Source organism: Haliotis asinina, chromosome 11 (genome assembly GCF_037392515.1).
Source record: "Haliotis asinina isolate JCU_RB_2024 chromosome 11, JCU_Hal_asi_v2, whole genome shotgun sequence".
Taxonomy (NCBI): Eukaryota; Metazoa; Mollusca; class Gastropoda; order Lepetellida; family Haliotidae; genus Haliotis; species Haliotis asinina.
Window position 1 is genome coordinate 51,303,586 of NC_090290.1, and position 22,975 is coordinate 51,326,560.

General features: G+C 45.3%; 1 protein-coding gene across 1 annotated transcript in view; it reads left to right on the top strand.

Annotated features, from left to right (window-relative positions):
• The window catches only part of LOC137255804 (ephrin type-A receptor 5-like), a 42,967-nt gene that overhangs the window by 17,618 nt on the left and 2,374 nt on the right, over window positions 1-22,975 (top strand). Inside the window, exons 8-20 of the mRNA XM_067793345.1 lie at window positions 560-1,407; window positions 6,196-6,319; window positions 6,901-7,092; window positions 8,126-8,162; window positions 9,854-10,111; window positions 12,976-13,032; window positions 13,668-13,804; window positions 14,115-14,313; window positions 14,535-14,654; window positions 15,170-15,324; window positions 16,188-16,316; window positions 20,445-20,559; window positions 21,275-21,368. Of these exons, the coding sequence (XP_067649446.1) occupies window positions 560-1,407; window positions 6,196-6,319; window positions 6,901-7,092; window positions 8,126-8,162; window positions 9,854-10,111; window positions 12,976-13,032; window positions 13,668-13,804; window positions 14,115-14,313; window positions 14,535-14,654; window positions 15,170-15,324; window positions 16,188-16,316; window positions 20,445-20,559; window positions 21,275-21,368 (2,465 nt within the window). The remainder of the gene's footprint in view (window positions 1-559; window positions 1,408-6,195; window positions 6,320-6,900; window positions 7,093-8,125; window positions 8,163-9,853; window positions 10,112-12,975; window positions 13,033-13,667; window positions 13,805-14,114; window positions 14,314-14,534; window positions 14,655-15,169; window positions 15,325-16,187; window positions 16,317-20,444; window positions 20,560-21,274; window positions 21,369-22,975) is intronic.

A 22,975-nucleotide genomic window follows, 5' to 3' on the forward strand; every position in this document is an offset into this window, starting at 1 on the left:
TGCCATATTAAAGAGTGGACCCATATCGGTCAACGTCGTGTCCCTTTATTACTTAAATCTGCAGTTTTTTGGTCCCTGACAGCCAGTAACATGACTTACAGGTTGACACGTGGCTGTAATGTTCTTACTGAGCAATAGACGAGTAAATGTCACCAGTTTTCTTAACATCGCGTGTCATAGTTCGTCAAATCAGAGTCATTTGCATCAACCCCTTGCAACACAATACTTGTCCGTTGTCACATCGGATCAGCCACAGCAGACTTCCTTTGTCTCACACAATCACACTTCTCACCATTTCATGATGCCTGTTTGTCTCTAGCTTGTTACACTTTACTTTGTTGTTAGGATAAACTAGTAGTGTTCGAATTTCGTTCCGTTCATTTTAACCTTTTCTCGCTGACGCGGACCAACCTAAGGGTTCAACCTAGGCGAAACTTTAACCTGGAGTCTCTCATGCGTTTGCTGTTGCTGGAGACGGGAGGGGATCTCCAGACAATTTTAATATGGAGCCTCTTTCTGGTATTCTGATGATAATAATACTTCAATGATGATGTTGTAGACACCAGTCTCAATAAAGTGGGAAGGGTGGACGGACAGCCTGTCTGGAATGCACCGTTACGCGTGGGAAGTATTCCGACTGGACACCACTGGAGGCAAGCTGCGGGAAAAGAAACCCCTTGAACCTCTTGTCAACAGGGAGTGGCTAGTGAAAAACGGTACCTTCCCAGTGACGTACACGCCCCCTGCACCTGGAATGTACTCCGTCATCCTGGAGGCCTCCGACCTTGCCAATAACTCTTGCTATGCTCGGCGGCTCTTTCTGTACGATGACGCATCCAACGTCAGCGTCAGTGTGGACGACCCACTGTTCATATCCAGTGCAGCAGCAGCCACCAACTACAGGTGGCAGGCGAGTCTGAACGCTGATGTTGTAGTGAACTGGACAGGACACTTTTCGAACCAAGTTCACCACAAGTCCAACCTTCTGAATGCAGTTGCGGACTATCCCCCTCAGTTTACGGACATTGAAAGAGAAACGGCTTCCTCTACCTTTACTGTAAAGAGGATACAATTCGATGACGACGATGGGGCGAGGACTCGAAATGCAATCCCCAATATCCAAGGTATTGTGAAGTTTGAAGTAGCCTACCGTCGAGATCATTATGGCGGATTCACCATACTTGGACCAGAAAAATGGCAGCAGATAGCACTTCATGAAACATTTACCATTCAAAATGAAGCCCGAATCAACGGTGATACTATCCGCGTGTGGGTACGAGCCACGGACATTATGAATAGCACGAGGACTGACAGCACTCTAGTTAGCTTTGATGCCTCCGAGCCAACAGTTCAGCTGAAAAAGCTGACGAAAAATGTGCAGAATGGGACGTACCATTACTCTTCTCTGTACGTATACCATGCTCTCTGTGCGTACACCCTGCTCTTTGTACATATATCCTTCTCTCTCCATATATATGCCCTCCCCTCTGTTAGTATATCATCCTCTCTGTATGTATATTCTCCTCTCTGTATGTATATCCTCCTCTCTGTAAGTATATCCTGCTCTCTGTAATTCTATCCGGCTCTCTGTAAGCCTATCCTCCTCTCTGTAAGTATATCATCCTCTCTGTATGTATATTCTCTTCCCTGTAAGTATATCCTATGTATATCCTTCTCTCTGTAAGGCTATCCTGATCATCCTCTCTGTAAGTATATCCTCCCCTCTGGATGTATATCCTGCTCTCTGTAAGGCTATCCTCCTCTCTGTAAGTCTATCCTCCTCCCTGTAAGTATATCCTCCCCTCTGTATGTATATCCTTCTCTCTGTAAGTATATCCTGCTCTCTGTAAGTCTATCCTCCTCTCTGTAAGCGTATCCTCCTCTCTGTAAGTGTATCCCCCTCTCTCTAAGTCTATCCTCCTCTCTGTCAGCGTATCCTCTTCTCTGTATGTATATCCTCCTCTCTGTAAGTCTATCCTCCTCTCTGTAAGTATATCCTCCTCTCTGTATGTCTATCCTCCTCTCTGTAAGTGTATCCTCCTCTCTGTAAGTCTATCCTCCTCTCTGTATGCATATCCTCCTCTCTGTAAGTCAATCCTCCTCTCTGTATGTATATCCCGCTCTCTGTAAGGTTATCCTCCTCTCTGTGTGGCTATCCTCCTCTCTGTAAGTCTATCCTCCTCTCTGTAAGGTTGTCCTGCTCTCTGTAAGTCTATCCTCCTCTCTGTAAGCGCATCCTCTTCTCTATAAGCTATCCTCCTCTCTGTAAGGTTGTCCTCCTCTCTGTAAGTCTATCCTCCTCTCTGTAAGTATATCCTGCTCTCTGTAAGCGTATCCTCCTCTCTGTAAGTCTATCATCCTCTCTGTATGTATATCCTCCTCTCTGTAAGTGTATCCTCCTCTCTGTAAGTCTATCTTCCTCTCTGTATGTATATCCTCCTCTCTGTAAGTGTATCCTCCTCTCTGTAAGTCTATCTTCCTCTCTGTAAGTCTATCCTCCTCTCTGTAAGGTTGTCCTGCTCTCTGTAAGTCTATCCTCCTCTCTGTATGTATATCCTCCTCTCTGTATGTATATCCTCCTCTCTGTAAGTGTATCCTCCTCTCTGTAAGTCTATCCTCCTCTCTGTATGTATATCCTCCTCTCTGTAAGTGTATCCTCCTCTCTGTAAGTCTATCTTCCTCTCTGTATGTGTATCCTCCTCTCTGTAAGTGTATCCTCCTCTCTGTAAGTCTATCTTCCTCTCTGTATGTATATCCTCCTCTCTGTAAATATATCTCTCCTTTCTGTAAATATATCATCCTCATTCTCATAAGCATGTCATACACTTTGTAACTCAGTCATGTTAAATGAGTGAGCGTATCACCAGATATGTAATTACACTGACGTGCAAAGGAAACTTTCTCTTGTTTGAAATTGAACATATTCAAAAGCAACACGGCGAAGTTAAAAGTGTACACTACATATTTTAAGAAATTAGTTATACACACATCAAACAAGAAATATAGTAATCACAACACAATATTTAGCCGTAAAGAAGAACGAACTTGATATTAAAGTGAAAAGCAAGTTACATGCATGACAACGGCTTGTTTATTGTATGTCACAACGTTTCTGTGCTATTCCTTGCCCCTTCGTCAGGTGAAATGATACCAACTGATACATCAGTTAGTGTACATACTGAATTGTACATGAAGCCAGTGTTTCATGCACATGCAATAAAGTTTATAAGACACACGTTATGAAAGGGAGAGATGTACAAACAATAGGCGTAATTGACTTCTCAGGCACTGGGTAGGTACACTCCTTGGTCCAAATCAAAGCAGAGAGCATAATTAATGTGACAGGTGGAGTCTCTAAGCATACGACCCGTGAAGGTCCCGGGGTAGAATAGGCCTTCAGCAAACCATGCTTGCCATAAAAGGCGACTCAGCTTGTCGTAAGAGGCGACTAACGGGATCGGGTGGTCAGGCTCGCTGACTTGGTTGACACATGCCATCGGTTCCCAATTGCGCAGATCGATGCTCATGTTGTTGATCACTGGATTGTCTGGTCCAGACTTGACTATTTACAGACTCTAAGCATACGTACTCTGGCATTAGATAACGTCTCCTGACTGAAGCGGTCAAGCGTCTAGTGACGAAGGCATGTACCAACTCAAGCCTTGCGACAGGCGGATACTGTCTTCCCTGAATCTGTCTTTCGAGTTGATCCCACAAATGTTCTATAAGTTGACGTTGTTGGCGTTCCGAATGTTGTGTACAACCCAAACAACGCATTGGCGAGCAGTGTTGTGCTGGAATATGACTCGTTGTATCTGTTGTTGTATAAATGGCAGGACCGTTGGCATCAGCACCTTATCGATATACCGTTAAGCAGACTGATCACCGCTGACAACGTCGGTCCTCTGGTCACCGCATACGCCACACCAAACCGTCATCATACGGTCCGACTCCAGTATACGACAACGACCTATTCTTTCAACCCTCCTCCTGTACACTCTGTCTCTGCCTCGGGCCTAACAGCCTGCTTCCCTGGTCAGGATGCTTAACGGTATATCGATGAGGCTATGCCCGCGATCCTGCCATTTATGCAGCAACAGCCACAACGAGTCATATTCCAACGTGTCACTGCTGCTTGGGGTTGTACTGAGTCAGAGTCGGAGCGTTTGCGCAGGCGCAGCAGACCCAGGGAACCAGGCTGTGGGCCTCAATGGACAGAATCCGAATTCGTCAGAAAACAGTACCCTACGCCAATGTCGGAGAGACAGTTTCCTTTGTACATCAGTAAATATCATTTCCCATGTCAGTATGTAACAGTCTCTGTAAGTACATCATCTCTCCTGTAAGTATACTTCACTCTCCTTGAGTATGTCATCTCTCCTTTAAGTATACTTCCCTCTCTTTGAGTATGTCATCTCTCCGGCAAACATACTTCCCTCTCCTTGAGTATGTCATCTCTCCTGTAAGTATACTTCCCTCTCTTTGAGTATGTCATCTCTCCTGTAAGTATACTTCACTCTCTTTGAGTATGTCATCTCTCCGGCAAACATACCCCCCTCTCTGAGTATGTCATCTCTCCTGTATGTATACTTCCCTCTCTTTGAGTATGTCGTCTCTCCTGTAAGTTTACTTTCCTCTCTTTGAGTATGTCATCTCTCCTGTAAGTATACTTCACTCTCCTTGAGTGTGCCATCTCTCCTGTAAGTATACTTCACTCTCCTTGAGTATGTCATCTCTCCGGCAAACATACTTCCCTCTCTTTGAGTATGTCATCTCTCCTGTAAGTTTACTTTCCTCTCTTTGAGTATATCATCTCTCCTGTAAGTTTACTTTCCTCTCTTTGAGTATATCATCTCTCCTGTAAGTATACTTCACTCTCTTTGAGTATATCATCTCTCCTGTAAGTATACTTCACTCTCTTTGAGTATATCATCTCTCCTGTAAGTATACTTCACTCTCTTTGAGTATATCATCTCTCCTGTAAGTATACTTCACTCTCTTTGAGTATGTCATCTCTCCTGTAAGTATACTTCACTCTCTTTGAGTATGTCATCTCTCCTTTAAGTATACTTCACTCTCTTTGAGTATGTCATCTCTCCTGTAAGTATACTTCACTCTCTTTGAGTATGTCATCTCTCCTGTAAGTATACTTCACTCTCTTTGAGTATATCATCTCTCCTGTAAGTATACTTCCCTCTCTTTGAGTATATCATCTCTCCTGTAAGTATACTTCACTCTCTTTGAGTATGTCATCTCTCCTGTAAGTATACTTCACTCTCTTTGAGTATGTCATCTCTCCTGTAAGTATACTTCACTCTCTTTGAGTATGTCATATCTCCTGTAAGTATACTTCACTCTCTTTGAGTATGTCATCTCTCCTGTAAGTATACTTCACTCTCTTTGAGTATATCATCTCTCCTGTAAGTATACTTCACTCTCTTTGAGTATGTCATCTCTCCTGTAAGTATACTTCACTCTCTTTGAGTATGTCATCTCTCCTGTAAGTATACTTCACTCTCCTTGAGTATGTCATTTCTCCGGCAAACATACTTCCCTCTTTTTGAGTATATCATCTCTCCTGTAAGTATACTTCCCTCTCTTTGAGCATGTGATCTTTCCTGTAAGTATACTTCCCTCTCTTTGAGTATGTCATCTCTCCTGTAAGTATACTTCCCTCTCTTTGCGTTTGTCATCTCTCCTGTAAGTATACTTAACTCTCTGGGAGTATATCATCTCTCCTGTAAGTATACCTCACTCTCTGTAAGTTTATAATCTCTCCTCTAAATATAATTCGTTCTCTGTGAGTATATCATCTCTTCTGTAAGTATACTTAACTCCTTGTAAGTATATCAAGGCTCTTGTAAGTCTCTCTCTCTCTCTCTCTATCTCTCTCTCTCTGAGTTTATCATCTTTCATGTAAGTGTATCGCAATCTCTGTGAGTGTATCTTTTCCCTGTAAGTATATCATGTTTTGTGTGAATATATCATCTCTCATATAAGTACATAACTTTGTTAGTGGGTGTCACCCCTCCTGTAACTACACACAGCTATGAACATGGCTTCCTGTCAGTTGGTATGCTGTCTGCTGTGTAATCAGAATGGTCTGATACCACGTTGTGCGAGGTCCATGTTCTGTGTAATCCATGTCAGCGTGTGTCAGAAAAACGATTGTTTGAGAATATTGATTAATTGCAGTGTCAGTATTACGGCCTTTGACGAGGACAGCGGAATACAGGAAGTTACTTGGCGACTTCTGCGTAGCAGCACACGCAAAGTGACGCGTACAGGGACGTTGAGTCCGACAGATTACCGGCTGAATGTAAGTGCTGTGTGGATTACGGAAGACCTGTGAAGGTCTGAGGTAGAATAGGCCTTCAGCAACCCATGCTTGCCATGAAAGGCGACTATGCTTGCCGTAAGAGATGACTAATCCGGTGGTCAATTGCGCAGGTCGATGTTCATGTTGTTGATCACTGGATTGTCTGGTCCACACTCGATTATTTACAGACCGCCGCCGTATAGCTGGAACATTGCTGAGTGTGGCGTAATATTCAACTCATGCACTCACTCACTGACTATATTACAGAACATAAGATATAAACCATACAACGAGGCTATTTGTGAAAACGAACTTTAAATAAACATCAATCACAGGTGGAAACTATTTACAGTGTCCAACGTGGCATATATGGTTCAACTTACCTGAGTTCAGATGTCAAGATTTCCTTTGTTTCCTGCACCGCCAACAGTCTTACTTACAGTGTCAAAACATTGACAGAAATCATTGAAAGCTAGATTCAGTTCCCACATTATGCAATAAAAAACAGCGATGTTTGTAGCCGGATACCCCAAACTCCAACTTTAATTAAAGGGCTTAGCACAAGTGTTGCCATTCCTCAGGAGGCCGAGTGTGAAGACCACCCTGGGCTGTGCCGCAAGACGCCATCCAAAGCCTACTTCAGAGACACCTTCAGCCTCCCCATCAACCACTGCTGGCTGTCGGTTGAGAAGAAGAGATTGACTACAGAAGTTATAATCCTAAACGTCACGGTGACCAACGCGGCCATGCTGAGTACCACACGCTCTCGCCAGGTCACTCTGTAATCTGAGTCATTGTACACATCTTTATCGCAAACCGTAACTATACTATGGCATTATGCTATGTCAGAGAATTAATATCAATGTAACGAGCATAAATCTCCGTCCCTTGATATTGTTATAGGTAATTAAATTTAATCCTAACATGTTTATGCTTGCTAAGTGTCAGTCGGGTAGACTTTCAATGAGACCTCAGGTAGAGGCCAACTGCCCTCTGCTACACAATCTAAGTGACCCGAGGTAGAGTATAAAAGAGACCTCAAGTAGACAATCTCACTTAGACAAAGTGGCCTAAGGTAGACAACCTGTAACCACAGGTAGACTATCAAAGAGACTTCAGATATAGTCCAACTGACCTCATGAAGACAGTCAATGACCTCAGGTAGAATCCAATTGACCTCAGGTAGATAGTAACCTCAGACAGTCCAACTGACCTCAGGTAGACTATCAAAGAGACCAGGTAGACAGACAGAATGACCCCCAGGTGTAGTCCAACTGACCCTATGTAAACAAAGTAACCTCTGGTACACAATCTAATTGACTGCAGGTGCGCAGTCAAAGGGAACTCAGGTAGAATCCAGCTGACCTCAGGTAGACTATCAAAGAACCCTTAGGTAGACAGTCAAAGTGACCTCATGTAGAGTCCAAATGAGCTTCAAAGTGATCTTAAGTAGAGTTCAACTGACCTCAGGTAGACACTCCAAGTGACTTCAGGTATAGTTCAGCTGATCTCGGGCAGACAGTCAAAGTGACCTGAGGTAGACAGTCAGAGTAGCCTCAGACTGAATCTGTTTGACCTCAGGTAGACTTCAATTGATATCTGGTGGGCACTCAAAGTGACAACAGAGTTCGAGTGACCTCAGGTAGAGCGCAACAGACCTCAGAGCCCAGTTGACCTTAGGCAGACAAAGTGACCACAGGTGGACAGTCAAAGTGAAATCACGTAGACGGTCTGTTTACCCGAACATACCAATGTGTCATGGGACACTGATAACGGGATAGCAAATACATCCTTTTCTATTTTCAGATAGAGAATATCAACACATTCAGTGGAATAGGTGAATGTGAGTATGGTAACTTCAGTGTATATTCATTGTTTTGAACAAACGCAGTACCGTGTTATGAAGTGGAGATGCTCAACTCTACTTCCAAATAACTGCTGTAAAAGTAATTCCATCACCTCGGTTTAGGTATCTACCATTTTGCTCCTTCTACCACAACCATATCTGTGTCGCCCAGACCAACTGCTGCTTCTACCTCAACCATATCCGTGTCTCCCAGAGCAACTGCTCCTTCTACCTCAACCATATCCGTGTCTCCCAGACCAACTGCTGTTTCTACATCAACCATATCCGTGTCTCCCAGACCAACTGCTTCTTCTACCTCAACCATATCCGTGTCTCCCAGACCTAACTGCTTCTTCTACCTCAACCATATCCGTGTCTCCCGGACCTAACTGCTTCTTCTACCTCAACCATATCCGTGTCTCCCAGACCAACTACTGCTTCTACCTCAACCATATCCGTGTCTCCCAGACCAACTACTGCTTCTACCTCAACCATATCCGTGTCTCCCAGACCTAACTGCTTCTTCTACCTCAACCATATCCGTGTCTCCCAGACCAACTGCTGTTTCTACCTCAACCATATCCGTGTCTCCCGGACCTAACTGCTTCTTCTACCTCAACCATATCCGTGTCTCCCAGACCAACTACTGCTTCTACCTCAACCATATCCGTGTCTCCCAGACCAACTACTGTTTCTACATCAACCATATCCGTGTCTCCCAGACCTAACTGCTTCTTCTACCTCAACCATATCCGTGTCTCCCAGACCAACTACTGTTTCTACCTCAACCATATCCGTGTCTCCCAGACCAACTACTGTTTCTACCTCAACCATATCCGTGTCTCCCAGACCAACTACTGTTTCTACATCAACCATATGCGTGTCTCCCAGACCTAACTGCTTCTTCTACCTCAACCATATCCGTGTCTCCCAGACCAACTACTGTTTCTACCTCAACCATATCCGTGTCTCCCAGACCAACTACTGCTTCTACCTCAACCATATCCGTGTCTCCCAGACCAACTACTGTTTCTACATCAACCATATGCGTGTCTCCCAGACCTAACTGCTTCTTCTACCTCAACCATATCCGTGTCTCCCAGACCTAACTGCTTCTTCTACCTCAACCATATCCATGTCTCCCAGACCAACTACTGCTTCTACCTCAACCATATCCGTGTCTCCCAGACCAACTACTGCTTCTACCTCAACCATATCCGTGTCTCCCAGACCAACTACTGCTTCTACCTCAGCCATATCCGTGTCTCCCAGACCAACTACTGCTTCTACCTCAACGTTATCTGTGTTTACCAGTCCATCAGCTGTCTATGCCATCTACCAATTTTGACTGAGCATTAAGATTTGTATGACCTGTGTGTCTATCGAGCACTACCTCTTTACCTAAGCTATATATTGAACCTTCATGACATTGTCAACACATATCCAATGTGTCTTTTTACCGGATCATGTGTGGAACTGGTGGTGTGGCCTTCCCGACCGCACTGACCTCCATAACCCCCAGACTGTTAGACCTAAACTAGCCAACATTTTGCACACACTGCACGAACGGTCTTGTTCACGTCTCTATCTTACTTTACTCCACCTTCTCTGTCCACCGTATACATGTCCTAGCTTCGTTTGGCCCACCAAGTATTTGTATGTCATTGGATGCATCCTCACATTGGCAGACCCTCCTCCACGTGACGTTCGGGTTATCCGGAGTGGCTTCAACACAGTCCGAATCTCCTGGGTCATCTCCCCCAGCTGCTACGACGTCACCGAACTATGGATCAACTACCCAGGAGCCGCTACCAAGGAAAAGATTCATCGTGACAGAACCTACTACGACGTGACTGGCCTCCAGCCGGAATATAACTACACAGCTTATCTTAGAACTGGCTACAGTGGGGAGATGAGCGACCCCGTGGAGTTCCGGTTCAGAACAGGTGTGTTGATATGGGATTTATCATCCAATACTGTGTTCCACTGGAGATATTGTTTGCGTGAGATTATAGGAAATCTCCTGGGAGATATCATTTTAACAGTAGATTTTCTACAACAGATTTTTGACATAGAAAAACTAATGACACCATTGCACTGTAAGTGGAATAGCAGTGCAGTGTTCAGAGGTACACATTTTTCATCGAAAACTAACAAAGAGTGACTTTGTATGAAAACAGAGACTCACCCGAGTGTCTTTGGATATCTCTATATATTACATGTAATATTCGACAGAAGTTCTTAAACCAACAATGTACAGGATGTCTGAATCACGTACAACACTATATGTATCCTTCCCTTTCCATATTTCTGTATCCTGCCACTACCCTGTGTCTGAATCACGTACAACACTATCTATATCCTGTCTCCACCCTGCGTATAAATCACGTACAACTCTGTTTCTACCTTGTGTCTTTATCACTTAAAACACTATCTGTATCATGCCTCTACCCTGTTTCTGTATCCTGTCTCTGCCCTGCGTCTAAATCACGTTCAACACTATCTGTATCCTGCCTCTTCCCTGTTTCTGTATCACTTGAAATACTATTTATATCCTGCCTCTACCCTGTTTCTATACCCTGTCTCTCCCCTGCGTCTGAAACACGTACAGTACTATCTGTATCCTGTCTATGCCCTGTGTCATACATCACGTACAGCACTACCTATGTCACTTGAAACACTATCTCTATCCTGTCCCTACGCTGTCTGAATCACGTACAACACTATCTGTATCCTGTCTCTGCTGTCTGTCTTTATCACTTGAAACACTATCTCTATCCTGTCCCTGCGCTGTCTGAATCACGTACAACACAATCTGTATCCTGTCTCTGCTGTCTGTCTTTATCACTTGAAACACTATCTCTATCCTGTCCCTACGCTGTCTGAATCACGTACAAATCTATCTGTATCCTGTCTCTGCTGTCTGTCTTTATCACTTGAAACACTATCTCTATCCTGTCCCTACGCTGTCTGAATCACGTACAACACTATCTGTATCCTGTCTCTGCTGTCTGTCTTTATCACTTGAAACACTATCTCTATCCTGTCCCTACGCTGTCAGAATCACGTACAACACTATCTGTATCCTGTCTCTGCTGTCTGTCTTTATCACTTGAAACACTATCTCTATCCTGTCCCTACGCTGTCTGAATCACGTACAAATCTATCTGTATCCTGTCTCTGCTGTCTGTCTTTATCACTTGAAACACTATCTCTATCCTGTCACTACGCTGTCAGAATCACGTACAAATCTATCTGTATCCTGTCTCTGCCCTGCGTCTGAATCCCATACAGCACTATCTGTATCTTGTCTCTACCCTCTGTCATTTTGTCACTTGAAACACTACCTGTATCCTGCCTCTACCCTGTTTCTGTATCCTGTCTATGCCCTGCGCCTGAACCACCTACAACGCTGTCTGTATCCTGTTTCTACCCTGTGTCTGGCATCACGCACAAAACTACCTTTGTCTTTCTTCTTGACTGTGTCTGAATCACGGAAAACACTATCTGTACCCTGTCTCTACCCTGTGTCTGAAACACGTGGAACATTATCTTTATCCTGTTTCTACCGTGTGTCTTAATCACTTGAAACACTTCTGTATCCTGTCACTACCGTGCGTCTGAATCACGTACAGAACTATCTGTATCCTGTTTCTATCCTGTGTCTTAATCACTTAAACACTATCTGTATCCTGCCTCTACCCTGTTTCTGCATCCTGTCTCCACCCTGCGTCTAAATCACGTTCATACCATGTGTAGCCTGCCTCTACCAAATGTCTTTATCACTTGAAACACGATCTGTATCCTGTCACTACCCTGTGTTGTCTGAATCACGTAGAATACTACCTTTATCCTGTCTCTGCCCTGCGTCTGAATCCCATACAGCACTATCTGTATCTTGTCTCTACCCTCTGTCTTTGTCACTTGAAACACTACCTGTATCCTGCCTCTACCCTGTTTCTGTATCCTGTCTATGCCCTGCGCCTGAACCACCTACAACGCTGTCTGTATCCTGTTTCTACCCTGTGTCTGGCATCACGCACAAAACTACCTTTGTCTTTCTTCTTGACTGTGTCTGAATCACGGAAAACACTATCTGTACCCTGTCTCTACCCTGTGTCTGAAACACGTGGAACATTATCTTTATCCTGTTTCTACCGTGTGTCTTAATCACTTGAAACACTTCTGTATCCTGTCACTACCCTGTTTCTGTATCCTCTCACTACCGTGCGTCTGAATCACGTACAGAACTATCTGTATCCTGTTTCTATCCTGTGTCTTAATCACTTAAACACTATCTGTATCCTGCCTCTACCCTGTTTCTGCATCCTGTCTCCACCCTGCGTCTAAATCACGTTCATACCATGTGTAGCCTGCCTCTACCAAATGTCTTTATCACTTGAAACACGATCTGTATCCTGTCACTACCCTGTGGTGTCTGAATCACGTAGAATACTACCTTTATCCTGTCTCTGCCCTGCGTCTGAATCACATGTTTGTGTATTCTGTCTCTGTCCTGTGTCTGACGTCACTTAAAACACTACCTGTGTCTTGCCTCTTCCCTGTGTCTGATTCACGTAAAACACTATCTGTATCCTGTGTCCTGTACCTGTATCCTACCCTGTATCTGAATCATCTACAAGACTACCTTTATCCTGTCTCTGCCCTTTTCTCAATCAATCTATATCCTGCCTCTACCCTGTATCTGACATCACATTCAACACTATCTATATCCTTCCCTTCCCTGCTTCTGTATCCTGTCTCTACCATGTGTCTGAACACTACAACACTATCTGTGTTCTGTCAACAGGACCGATCCCTACGTCCACAGTTCTCACTGTTGGGGGGATAACCGGCGTGACGATCAGTACGTATTGTCCTGTTTTAGTGCTGTTAAGCTGTCTGTATTGGGCAGCGCAATACGTATTGCCATGTTTTAGTGCTGAACATCAGTCTACATGGAGGCGATGAGTACGGATTGTCTTTACGAAGGCGCTAATAGTGTACTGTGTGAATGGAGGTGATCAGTACGTATTTTCGTGTTTTAGTGTTGTACAACAATCTGCATGGACTTGATCAGTAAGTATTGTTGTATTTTAGGGTTGTACATCAATCTGTATGGAGGGGTCAGTCCGTATTGTGTTGCACATCAGTTTACATGGAAGCAATCAGTACGCACTGTCCTGTTTCAGTGTTGCACATCAGTCTGTATCGAAGCGAACTATGTTCACATGATTGAATACAATAATGAGTGAGAAGGTAATTGACTGCCCTAAAATGGCATAGTGATGCACTCTGATTGTGCGGCATGGCCAGAATCCTTCGACCTGATTGGATTCCCTGGGTCTTCTGCACCATGCGCCCGACATCACTAACGTCATGAACGTACAAAACGTATTTATGAATCATCGGGGACTTTCCTCACAACTGAAAAATAATATCCGACGATTGCTACCACGTTTGCTCATGCACCCTGTATGTGAGAGAGTATATTTTGTTCAGGTGTTGTCCTGCTGCTGGTGATTGCGGTCGCCGTATTCCTTCTCTGGCATCTTGGCATCATCGCCGTCATCCAGGGCAAGAAGGAAGCCAAACCTCGCACCCAAGCAGCTAACGCCTTCGCTCGCATGTCCAGGAAGGTTTGTATAATTCATTCACCCGATATCACCTTTTCCTACCGTTGTGCCAAACACCCTTTAATTCTTGGAATTTTTCTGACCGCGTATGCGACCAGATTTTAGTCATTCAGATTCAGACTAATCCAAAATTTCAGTGAGTGTAATTTCCCACAGTTGATGACACGTCGCCTTGTCACGGTTCATGTACACTGAGCTGGAAACTAAAGGGCTTCTGTAACTGTCATTCAGACTGTTACTGGTTTTAATAATTGTTTGAATTGGGTGATTCTCACTCTACCGACCATGTCTCGATGTACTATTATAATTGCAGGTGCGAGGCACGGCTGTTGACGACGACATCTACGTGTACAGTGGCAACGACTACGACATCCCTATAGGAGTGCAGTTGTCTTCAGCGAGACTGGTACTCGACACGCTGATAACAGAAGGGAAGTTCGCTAAGGTCCACAAGGCAACCCTGTCACGAGCTGGCGGTAACGCCGAGACCGTCGTAGCCAAGATGCTAAAAGGTTACCATGGCAACTGTTTGTATGGCGTAATGTGCATTTCACAAATGTGTTTGAATACTTCAAAACATTTATAAAGGAACATCATATATTACATGACACTGGGTGTACAGATGAATTGTATATAGACTGATTGCTAAACGAAACTAAACCACTGCGTAAAGCAACACTATAAAATACAGGGCTCGCTGAATCATGTAGATGTCCGATGCACATTTGTACAGAGAACTACAACGATGAAGACCTCCAGCTGATGAAAGGCAAGATCCTCTTTTACCTGAATGAGGTGGGAGAACACCGCAACATCCTCAGAATGCTCGGCGCTGTCGTAGACAATGATGTTTGTAAGTCTTGCATAATTTGGAGAACATGTCAATTCGGACGAAGTTATGTAAGAGGATCAGTATATCAAGGAGTTCGGGGACAGGGACATAGGGTACAATAAGATAAAGAGACCTGTATTTAACACTCCGGATAAATATTTCCCAGTCAGATTAGAGATTCCTACTTCAGTCGGCCTACAATAGTCCTAAATTAAAGTGAGGCCCATATTGTTGTGGTCTGTGATGGTGCTGGAGTATTGTGTGATGGGGCTATACATTTCAGGGGGTCTGGTGATGATGCTGGAGTATTATGTGATGGGACTATACATTTCAGGGGGTCTGGTGATGATGCTGGAGTATTGTGTGATGGGGCTATACATTTCAGGGGGTCTGGTGATGGTGTTCTAGTACTGTGGGATGTCTCTATACATTTCAGGGAGTCCGACGATGGTGTTTAGTACTGTGAGATGGCGCTATACATATAAGGGGGTCTGGTGATTTATTGTAGTACTGTGAGATGGAGCTATGCTTTTCAGGGGGTCCGGTGATGGTATTGGAGTACTGTGAAATTGGGCCGATGAAACTGTGGCTGGTGCAGCAGAAAGGGACAGTTAATGATGAGGTTCTGGATCGGATGTTTCAGCTTGCACATGGAGTTGTTCAAGGAATGGCGTACCTGGCTCGAGTTGGGGTATGACAGATATTCATGACAGGAACGCGTCTGTTTTGAATCGATTCAGTGTCTTGTCCCTTGGAACAAGATGATCTCTTCCCTAGAGGTTGATGTATAGTTGTTAATGTGACATTAGAGTACAGTAGTGCCACATCATATAACTGTATGGACTTGAAGGATATTTAATTCTGTGTATTGCAAACCAGGCATATTCCATTATTGCTGTGAGGATGTAAGATATGCTTTCCCATTAGGTCCAGGTCAGAACGGTTCCTGTTTAATCCCCACATGAATCATTCTTCTACTACTACTACTACTACTACTCCTCCTCCTCCTCCTCCTCCTCCTCCTCCTACTACTACTACTACTACTACTACTACTACTACTACTACTACTACTACTACTACTACTACTACTACTACTACTACTACTACTACTACTACTGCTACTACTGCTGCTGCTGCTGCTGCTGCTGCTCCTGCTGCTACTACTACTACTACTACTGCTGCTGCTACCACTGCTACTACTACTACTACCACAACTACTACTACAACTACCACAACTACTACTACTACTACTGCTGCTACTACTACTACTACTACCACCACCACTACTACTGCTGCTGCTGCTGCTTCTACTACTACTACTACCACCACCACTACTCCTACTACAACTACCACTACTGCTGCCGCTGCTACTACAACTACCACTACCGCTATTACTACTATTACCACTACCACCACCACTACCAATACTACTACTACTAGTACCAAAGTCACCACCACCACCACCACCACCACCACTACTACTACTACTGATTCACTAACGGCAGACTAAAGAAATAATAAAGGCGGGTCATAACATAGTTTTCTCCACCACAGATCGTACATCGGCGTCTGGCAGCGAGGAACATCTTGCTCACCTTCCTGCTGGAAGTACGAATTGCGGGATTTGGTCCTACCATCATGACCGATGACGGGGATGACGAAGCCTCGGACCCAAGCACGAGAGTGAGTTGTCATGCATCTGGTTTTACGCGGCGGACCCAAGCACGAGAGTGAGTTGTCATGCATCTGGTTTTACGCGGCGGACCCAAGCACGAGAGTGAGTTGTCATGCATCTGGTTTTACGCGGCGGACCCAAGCACGAGAGTGAGTTGTCATGCATCTGGTTTTACGCGGCGGACCCAAGCATGAGAGTGAGTTGTCATGCATCTGGTTTTACGCGGCGGACCCAAGCACGAGACTGGGTTGTCATGCATCTGGTTTTACGCGGCGGACCCAAGCACGAGACTGGGTTGTCATGCATCTGGTTTTACGCGGCGGACCCAAGCACGAGAGTGAGTTGTCATGCATCTGGTTTTACGCGGCGGACCCAAGCACGAGACTGGGTTGTCATGCATCTGGTTTTACGCGGCGGACCCAAGCACGAGAGTGAGTTGTCATGCATCTGGTTTTACGCGGCGGACCCAAGCACGAGACTGGGTTGTCATGCATCTGGTTTTACGCGGCGGACCCAAGCACGAGAGTGAGTTGTCATGCATCTGGTTTTACGCGGCGGACCCAAGCACGAGACTGGGTTGTCATGCATCTGGTTTTACGCGGCGGACCCAAGCACGAGAGTGAGTTGTCATGCATCTGGTTTTACGCGGCGGACCCAAGCACGAGAGTGAGTTGTCATGCATCTGGTTTTACGCGGCGGACCCAAGCACGAGAGTGAGTTGTCATGCATCTGGTTTTATGCGGCGGACCCAAGCCCGAGAGTGAGTTGTCATGCATCTGGTTTTACGCGGCGGACCCAAGCACGAGAGTGAGTTGTCATGCATCTGGTTTTACGCGGCGGACCCAAGCACGAGAGTGAGTTGTCATGCATCTGGTTTTACGCGGCGGACCCAAGCACGAGAGTGAGTTGTCATGCATCTGGTTTTACGCGGCGGACCCAAGCACGAGACTGGGTTGTCATGCATCTGGTTTTACGCGGCGGACCCAAGCACGAGACTGGGTTGTCATGCATCTGGTTTTACGCGGCGGACCCAAGCACGAGAGTGAGTTGTCATGCATCTGGTTTTACGCGGCGGACCCAAGCACGAGACTGGGTTGTCATGCATCTGGTTTTACGCGGCGGACCCAAGCACGAGAGTGAGTTGTCATGCATCTGGTTTTACGCGGCGGACCCAAGCACGAGAGTGAGTTGTCATGCATCTGGTTTTACGCAGCGGACCCAAGCCCGAGAGTGAGTTGTCATGCATCTGGTTTTACGCGGCGGACCCAAGCCCGAGAGTGAGTTGTCATGCATCTGGTTTTACGTGGCGGACCCAAGTACGAGAGTGAGTTGTCATGCATCTGGTTTTACGCGGCGGACCCAAGCACGAGACTGGGTTGTCATGCATCTGGTTTTACGCGGCGGACCCAAGCCCGAGAGTGGGTTGTCATGCATCTGGTTTTACGCGGCGGACCCAAGCACGATAGTGGGTTGTCATACATCTGGTTTTACGCGGCGGACCCGAGCACTAGAGTGAGTTGTCATGTATCTGGTTTTACGCGGCGGACCCAAGTCCGAGAGTGGGTTGTCATGCATGTGGTTTTACGCAGCGGACCCAAGCCCGAGAGTGGGTTGTCATGCATCTGGTTTTACGCGGCGGACCCAAGTCCGAGAGTAGGTTGTCATGCATCTGGTTTTACACCATTTTCAGCAGTATTCCACCAACATCCCACTATTCACAATGGAGAACTCATCTGGAGAATATAGTATCATGCCTGATGAGCAAACCATCTTACCTCTTCATAGAGGCTACCCCGACACTATCAACGAGACAGTGGTGGGATCTTGTTTCCATATCCTTGTTTTTGGTAGCAATAGCCCTTCTGATTGAGTGTGTAGTGAGTTGGGTTATAGCATTATTCAACTATTTTCACTTCGGTAGACAACAGAAATGGCTTTCACGCATTGTATACCCATGAGGAGAATAAAGCGGAGTCTTCGGTATGATGAGCGAACGCTTTAACACCACGGGGATAACCCATTGTTCCATTTCGGATTTTAAAAAAATGATTGCTTTTGCTAGAAAGGGTGAACTAAAATTTGGTGTATAGAAGTGAATGTGGAGGGGTTTGTTGAAAGCAGTGGATCAGCAAGCACTGAGAGAAGGATATGACGCAAATATGTTTGTCTGCCTTTGTATGCACACTGAAAATAAATACTACGACACCACATTGGGTTGATGGTATCAATACGTTACCTTTAGCTATGACAAAGGTGGGGGGTGCTGTGTGGGATGTAGGAAGGAAGAGTGTGTTGCAGTGGATTGTTGGGTGGGAGGGTGCTGTGTGGGATGTAGGAAGGAAGAGTGTGTTGCAGTGGATTGTTGGGTGGGAGGGTGCTGTGTGGGATGTAGGAAGGAAGAGTGTGTTGCAGTGGATTGTTGGGTGGGAGGGTGCTGTGTGGGATGTAGGAAGGAAGAGTGTGTTGCAGTGGATTGTTGGGTGGGAGGGTGCTGTGTGGGATGTAGGAAGGAAGAGTGTGTTGCAGTGGATTGTTGGGTGGGAGGGTGCTGTGTGGGATGTAGGAAGGAAGAGTGTGTTGCAGTGGATTGTTGGGTGGGAGGGTGCTGTGTGGGATGTAGGAAGGAAGAGTGTGTTGCAGTGGATTGTTGGGTGGGAGGGTGCTGTGTGGGATGTAGGAAGGAAGAGTGTGTTGCAGTGGATTGTTGGGTGGGAGGGTGCTGTGTGGGATGTAGGAAGGAAGAGTGTGTTGCAGTGGATTGTTGGGTGGGAGGGTGCTGTGTGGGATGTAGGAAGGAAGGGTGTGTTGCAGTGGATTGTTGGGTGGGAGGGTGCTGTGTGGGATGTAGGAAGGAAGAGTGTGTTGCAGTGGATTGTTGGGTGGGAGGGTGCTGTGTGGGATGTAGGAAGGAAGGGTGTGTTGCAGTGGATTGTTGGGTGGGAGGGTGCTGTGTGGGATGTAGGAAGGAAGGGTGTGTTGCAGTGGATTGTTGGGTGGGAGGGTGCTGTGTGGGATGTAGGAAGGAAGAGTGTGTTGCAGTGGATTGTTGGGTGGGAGGGTGCTGTGTGGGATGTAGGAAGGAAGAGTGTGTTGCAGTGGATTGTTGGGTGGGAGGGTGCTGTGTGGGATGTAGGAAGGAAGAGTGTGTTGCAGTGGATTGTTGGGTGGGAGGGTGCTGTGTGGGATGTAGGAAGGAAGAGTGTGTTGCAGTGGATTGTTGGGTGGGAGGGTGCTGTGTGGGATGTAGGAAGGAAGAGTGTGTTGCAGTGGATTGCTGGGTGGGGGGGTGCTGTGTGGGATGTAGGAAGGAAGAGTGTGTTGCAGTGGATTGTTGGATGGTAGGGTGTCTTGTGGGATGTAGGAAGGAAGGGTGTGTCGCAGTGGATTGCTGTGTGGTAGAATGTTATGTGGGATGTGGATAGGAAATGTGTGTTGCAGTGGATTGTTGGGTGATAGAGTGGTTTGTAGGATGTGGATAGGAAGTGTCTGTTGCAGTGGATTGTTGGGTGATAGAGTGGTTTGTAGGATGTGGATAGGAAATGTGTGTTGCAGTGGATTGTTGGGTGATAGAGTGGTTTGTAGGATGTGGATAGGAAATGTGTTTTGCAGTGGATTGTTGGGTGATAGAGTGGTTTGTAGGATGTGGATAGGAAGTGTGTGTTGCAGTGGATTGTTGGGTGATGGAGTGGTTTGTAGGATGTGGATAGGAGGCGTGTTTTGCAGTGGATTGTTGGGTGATGGAGTGGTTTGTAGGATGTGGATAGGAAGTGTCTGTTGCAGTGGATTGTTGGGTGATGGAGTGGTTTGTAGGATGTGGATAGGAAATGTGTGTTGCAGTGGATTGTTGGGTGATGGAGTGGTTTGTAGGATGTGGATAGGAAATGTGTGTTGCAGTGGATTGTTGGGTGATGGAGTGGTTTGTAGGATGTGGATAGGAAGTGTCTGTTGCAGTGGATTGTTGGGTGATGGAGTGGTTTGTAGGATGTAAATGGAACCTACTTGCTGCTGATATATTTGTATGCACAATTGTTGGAGAAGTTAATGATTTTGTTAGGAGGTTTACCAAATATTGTCTGTGGGAGGTGTAGGAAAGGTCTCACGGATCAGGGTGCTCTAGGTCTGACTCTGTGTTCCAGGAACGTATTCCACTCAGATGGATGGCCCCCGAGTGTTTCAAGTCAACCAGAGGTGCCACAGAGAAGAGTGACGTATGGTCCTTCGGTGTTGTGCTGTGGGAGATCTTCTCACTGGGTATGATAGCCGTGTAACTCAAGTAAAATCTCTAGTAAAATTATCACAGACTGTGTGAAGAGGTGTAAGATGTATTGTATGTAGCGTGCCAGGAGGTGTAGGGTGTACTGTATGTACTGTGTGAGGAGGCCTGGGTTTATTGTATGTACTGTCAAGAGGTGTACGGGGTAATGCATGTACTATGCCAGGAGGAGTAGGGGTTCTGTATGTACTGTGTCAGGAGGTATGGAGTGTGCTGCATGTTCTGTCGGGAAGTGTAGCGGGTACTGTATGTACTGTGTCAGGAGGTGTAAAGTGTGCTGCGTGTACTGTGGGGAAGTGTAGCGGGTACTGTATGTACTGTGTCAGGAGGTGTAAAGTGTGCTGCGTGTACTGTGGGGAAGTGTAGCGGGTACTGTATGTACTGTGTAGTGCATGTACTGCTTCAGGAGATGGAGGAGGTACTGCATGTGGTATGCTAGAAGGTGTTGGGTGTACTTTTGTACTGTGCCAGTAAGTGCAGGGGGTCCTGTATGTACTGTGCCAGGAGGTGAAAGATATACTGTGTGCACTGTGCCACGAGGTGGAGGATGTACTGCATTTACTGTGTTAAGGGGTGGTGGTTGTACTGTATGCACTGTATCAGGATATGTAGTGTGTACTATATTTCTGGGTGTACTGTCAGGATTTGGATTGTGGCTAGCGTACATATTATGTCTTTGCTTCAACATTTAAGGTGAGAATCCTTATCCGGGTATAAAGACAAGCGAAGTACCCCAAAAGGTCAAGGCCGGTCACAGAATGCCACGCCCAGAGTTCGCTGACGACATGTGAGTAATCACACACGCCTTAAATAAATGTGATAAATGTGTAATGGATGACACTTGTAGCGTAACGAAATATTGCTTGCAATGCTTACATACGTGAGTTATGACGAGATGCCTGTACATACTGCCTACATGTCGTTATTACAAATTACCTGTACATACTGCCTACATGTCGTTATTACAAATTACCTGTACATACTGCCTACATGTCATTATTACAAATTACCTGTACGTACTGCCTACATGTCGTTATTACAAATTACCTGTACGTACTGCCTACATGTCGTTATTACAAATTACCTGTACATACTGCCTACATGTCGTTATTACAAATTACCTGTACGTACTGCCTACATGTCGTTATTACAAATTACCTGTACGTACTGCCTACATGTCGTTATTACAAATTACCTGTACGTACTGCCTACATGTCGTTATTACAAATTACCTGTACGTACTGCCTACACATGTGGGTTATTAAGACATTCTGGTACATAGTGTAGACCTACACGTGTGAGATATAACGGAATGCCTGTATTTTGTGTATGTACGCGTTTATAACCTGCTTATAACTAATTGCACACTGCCTACACGTGGTAATATGAAAACATCTTTATACACTGCCTACAGCTGGTAATAAGCAATAACCAGCACATTCTGCCTCCACGTGGTTATATCCAAATACCTGTACAAGCAATGCATAATTACCTGTACATATTGCCCACACGTCGTTATTACAAAATACCTGTATATACGATAACGGTGATAACGAAATACTTCTACATACTGCCAACCCGTGGTTATTACGAAAGACGTGTGTATACTGTCTGTACGTGGGTATTACGATATACCTGTACATTCTGCCTACACACGGTTATAACGAAACACTTGCAATAATGCCTACACGGAGTTATTACGAAATACTTCTACGTACTGCCCAAGGAATCATTGTACATACAACCTACACGTGGTTATTTGGAAATACTTGTACATACTGCCTACACGTGGTTATTGCGAAAGACTTGTACATACTGCCTACACATGTTTATAACGAAATACGTGTATCTACTGCCTACGAAATACTTGTACATACTGCCTACTCGTAGCTATTAAGAAATACTTGTACATACTGCTTGGAAAGACTTGCACATGCTGTCTACACGTGGTTATAACGAAATACTTGTACATACTGCTTACACATGGTTATTACAAAATTCTTGTAATACTACTTACTCGTAGTTATTACGAAATACCTGTACGTACTGCCTACACCATACTTGTACATACTGCCTACACGTGGTTATTACGAAATACTTGTATGTACTGCCTACGAAATACTTGTGCATACTGCCTACACGTGGTTATTATGAAACACTTGTAATAACGCCTACACGTAGTTATTGCCAACTACTTCTACGTACTGCCTACGAAATACCCGTAATACTGCCTACACGTGGTTATTACGAAATACTTGTACATACTGCCTACACGTGGTTATTTGGAAATACTTGTACATACTGCCTACACGTGGTTATTACGAAATACTTGTACATATTGCCTACACTTGGTTGTAACTTTATACGATCCGTAGAGGTCAAGGTTTGCATGAT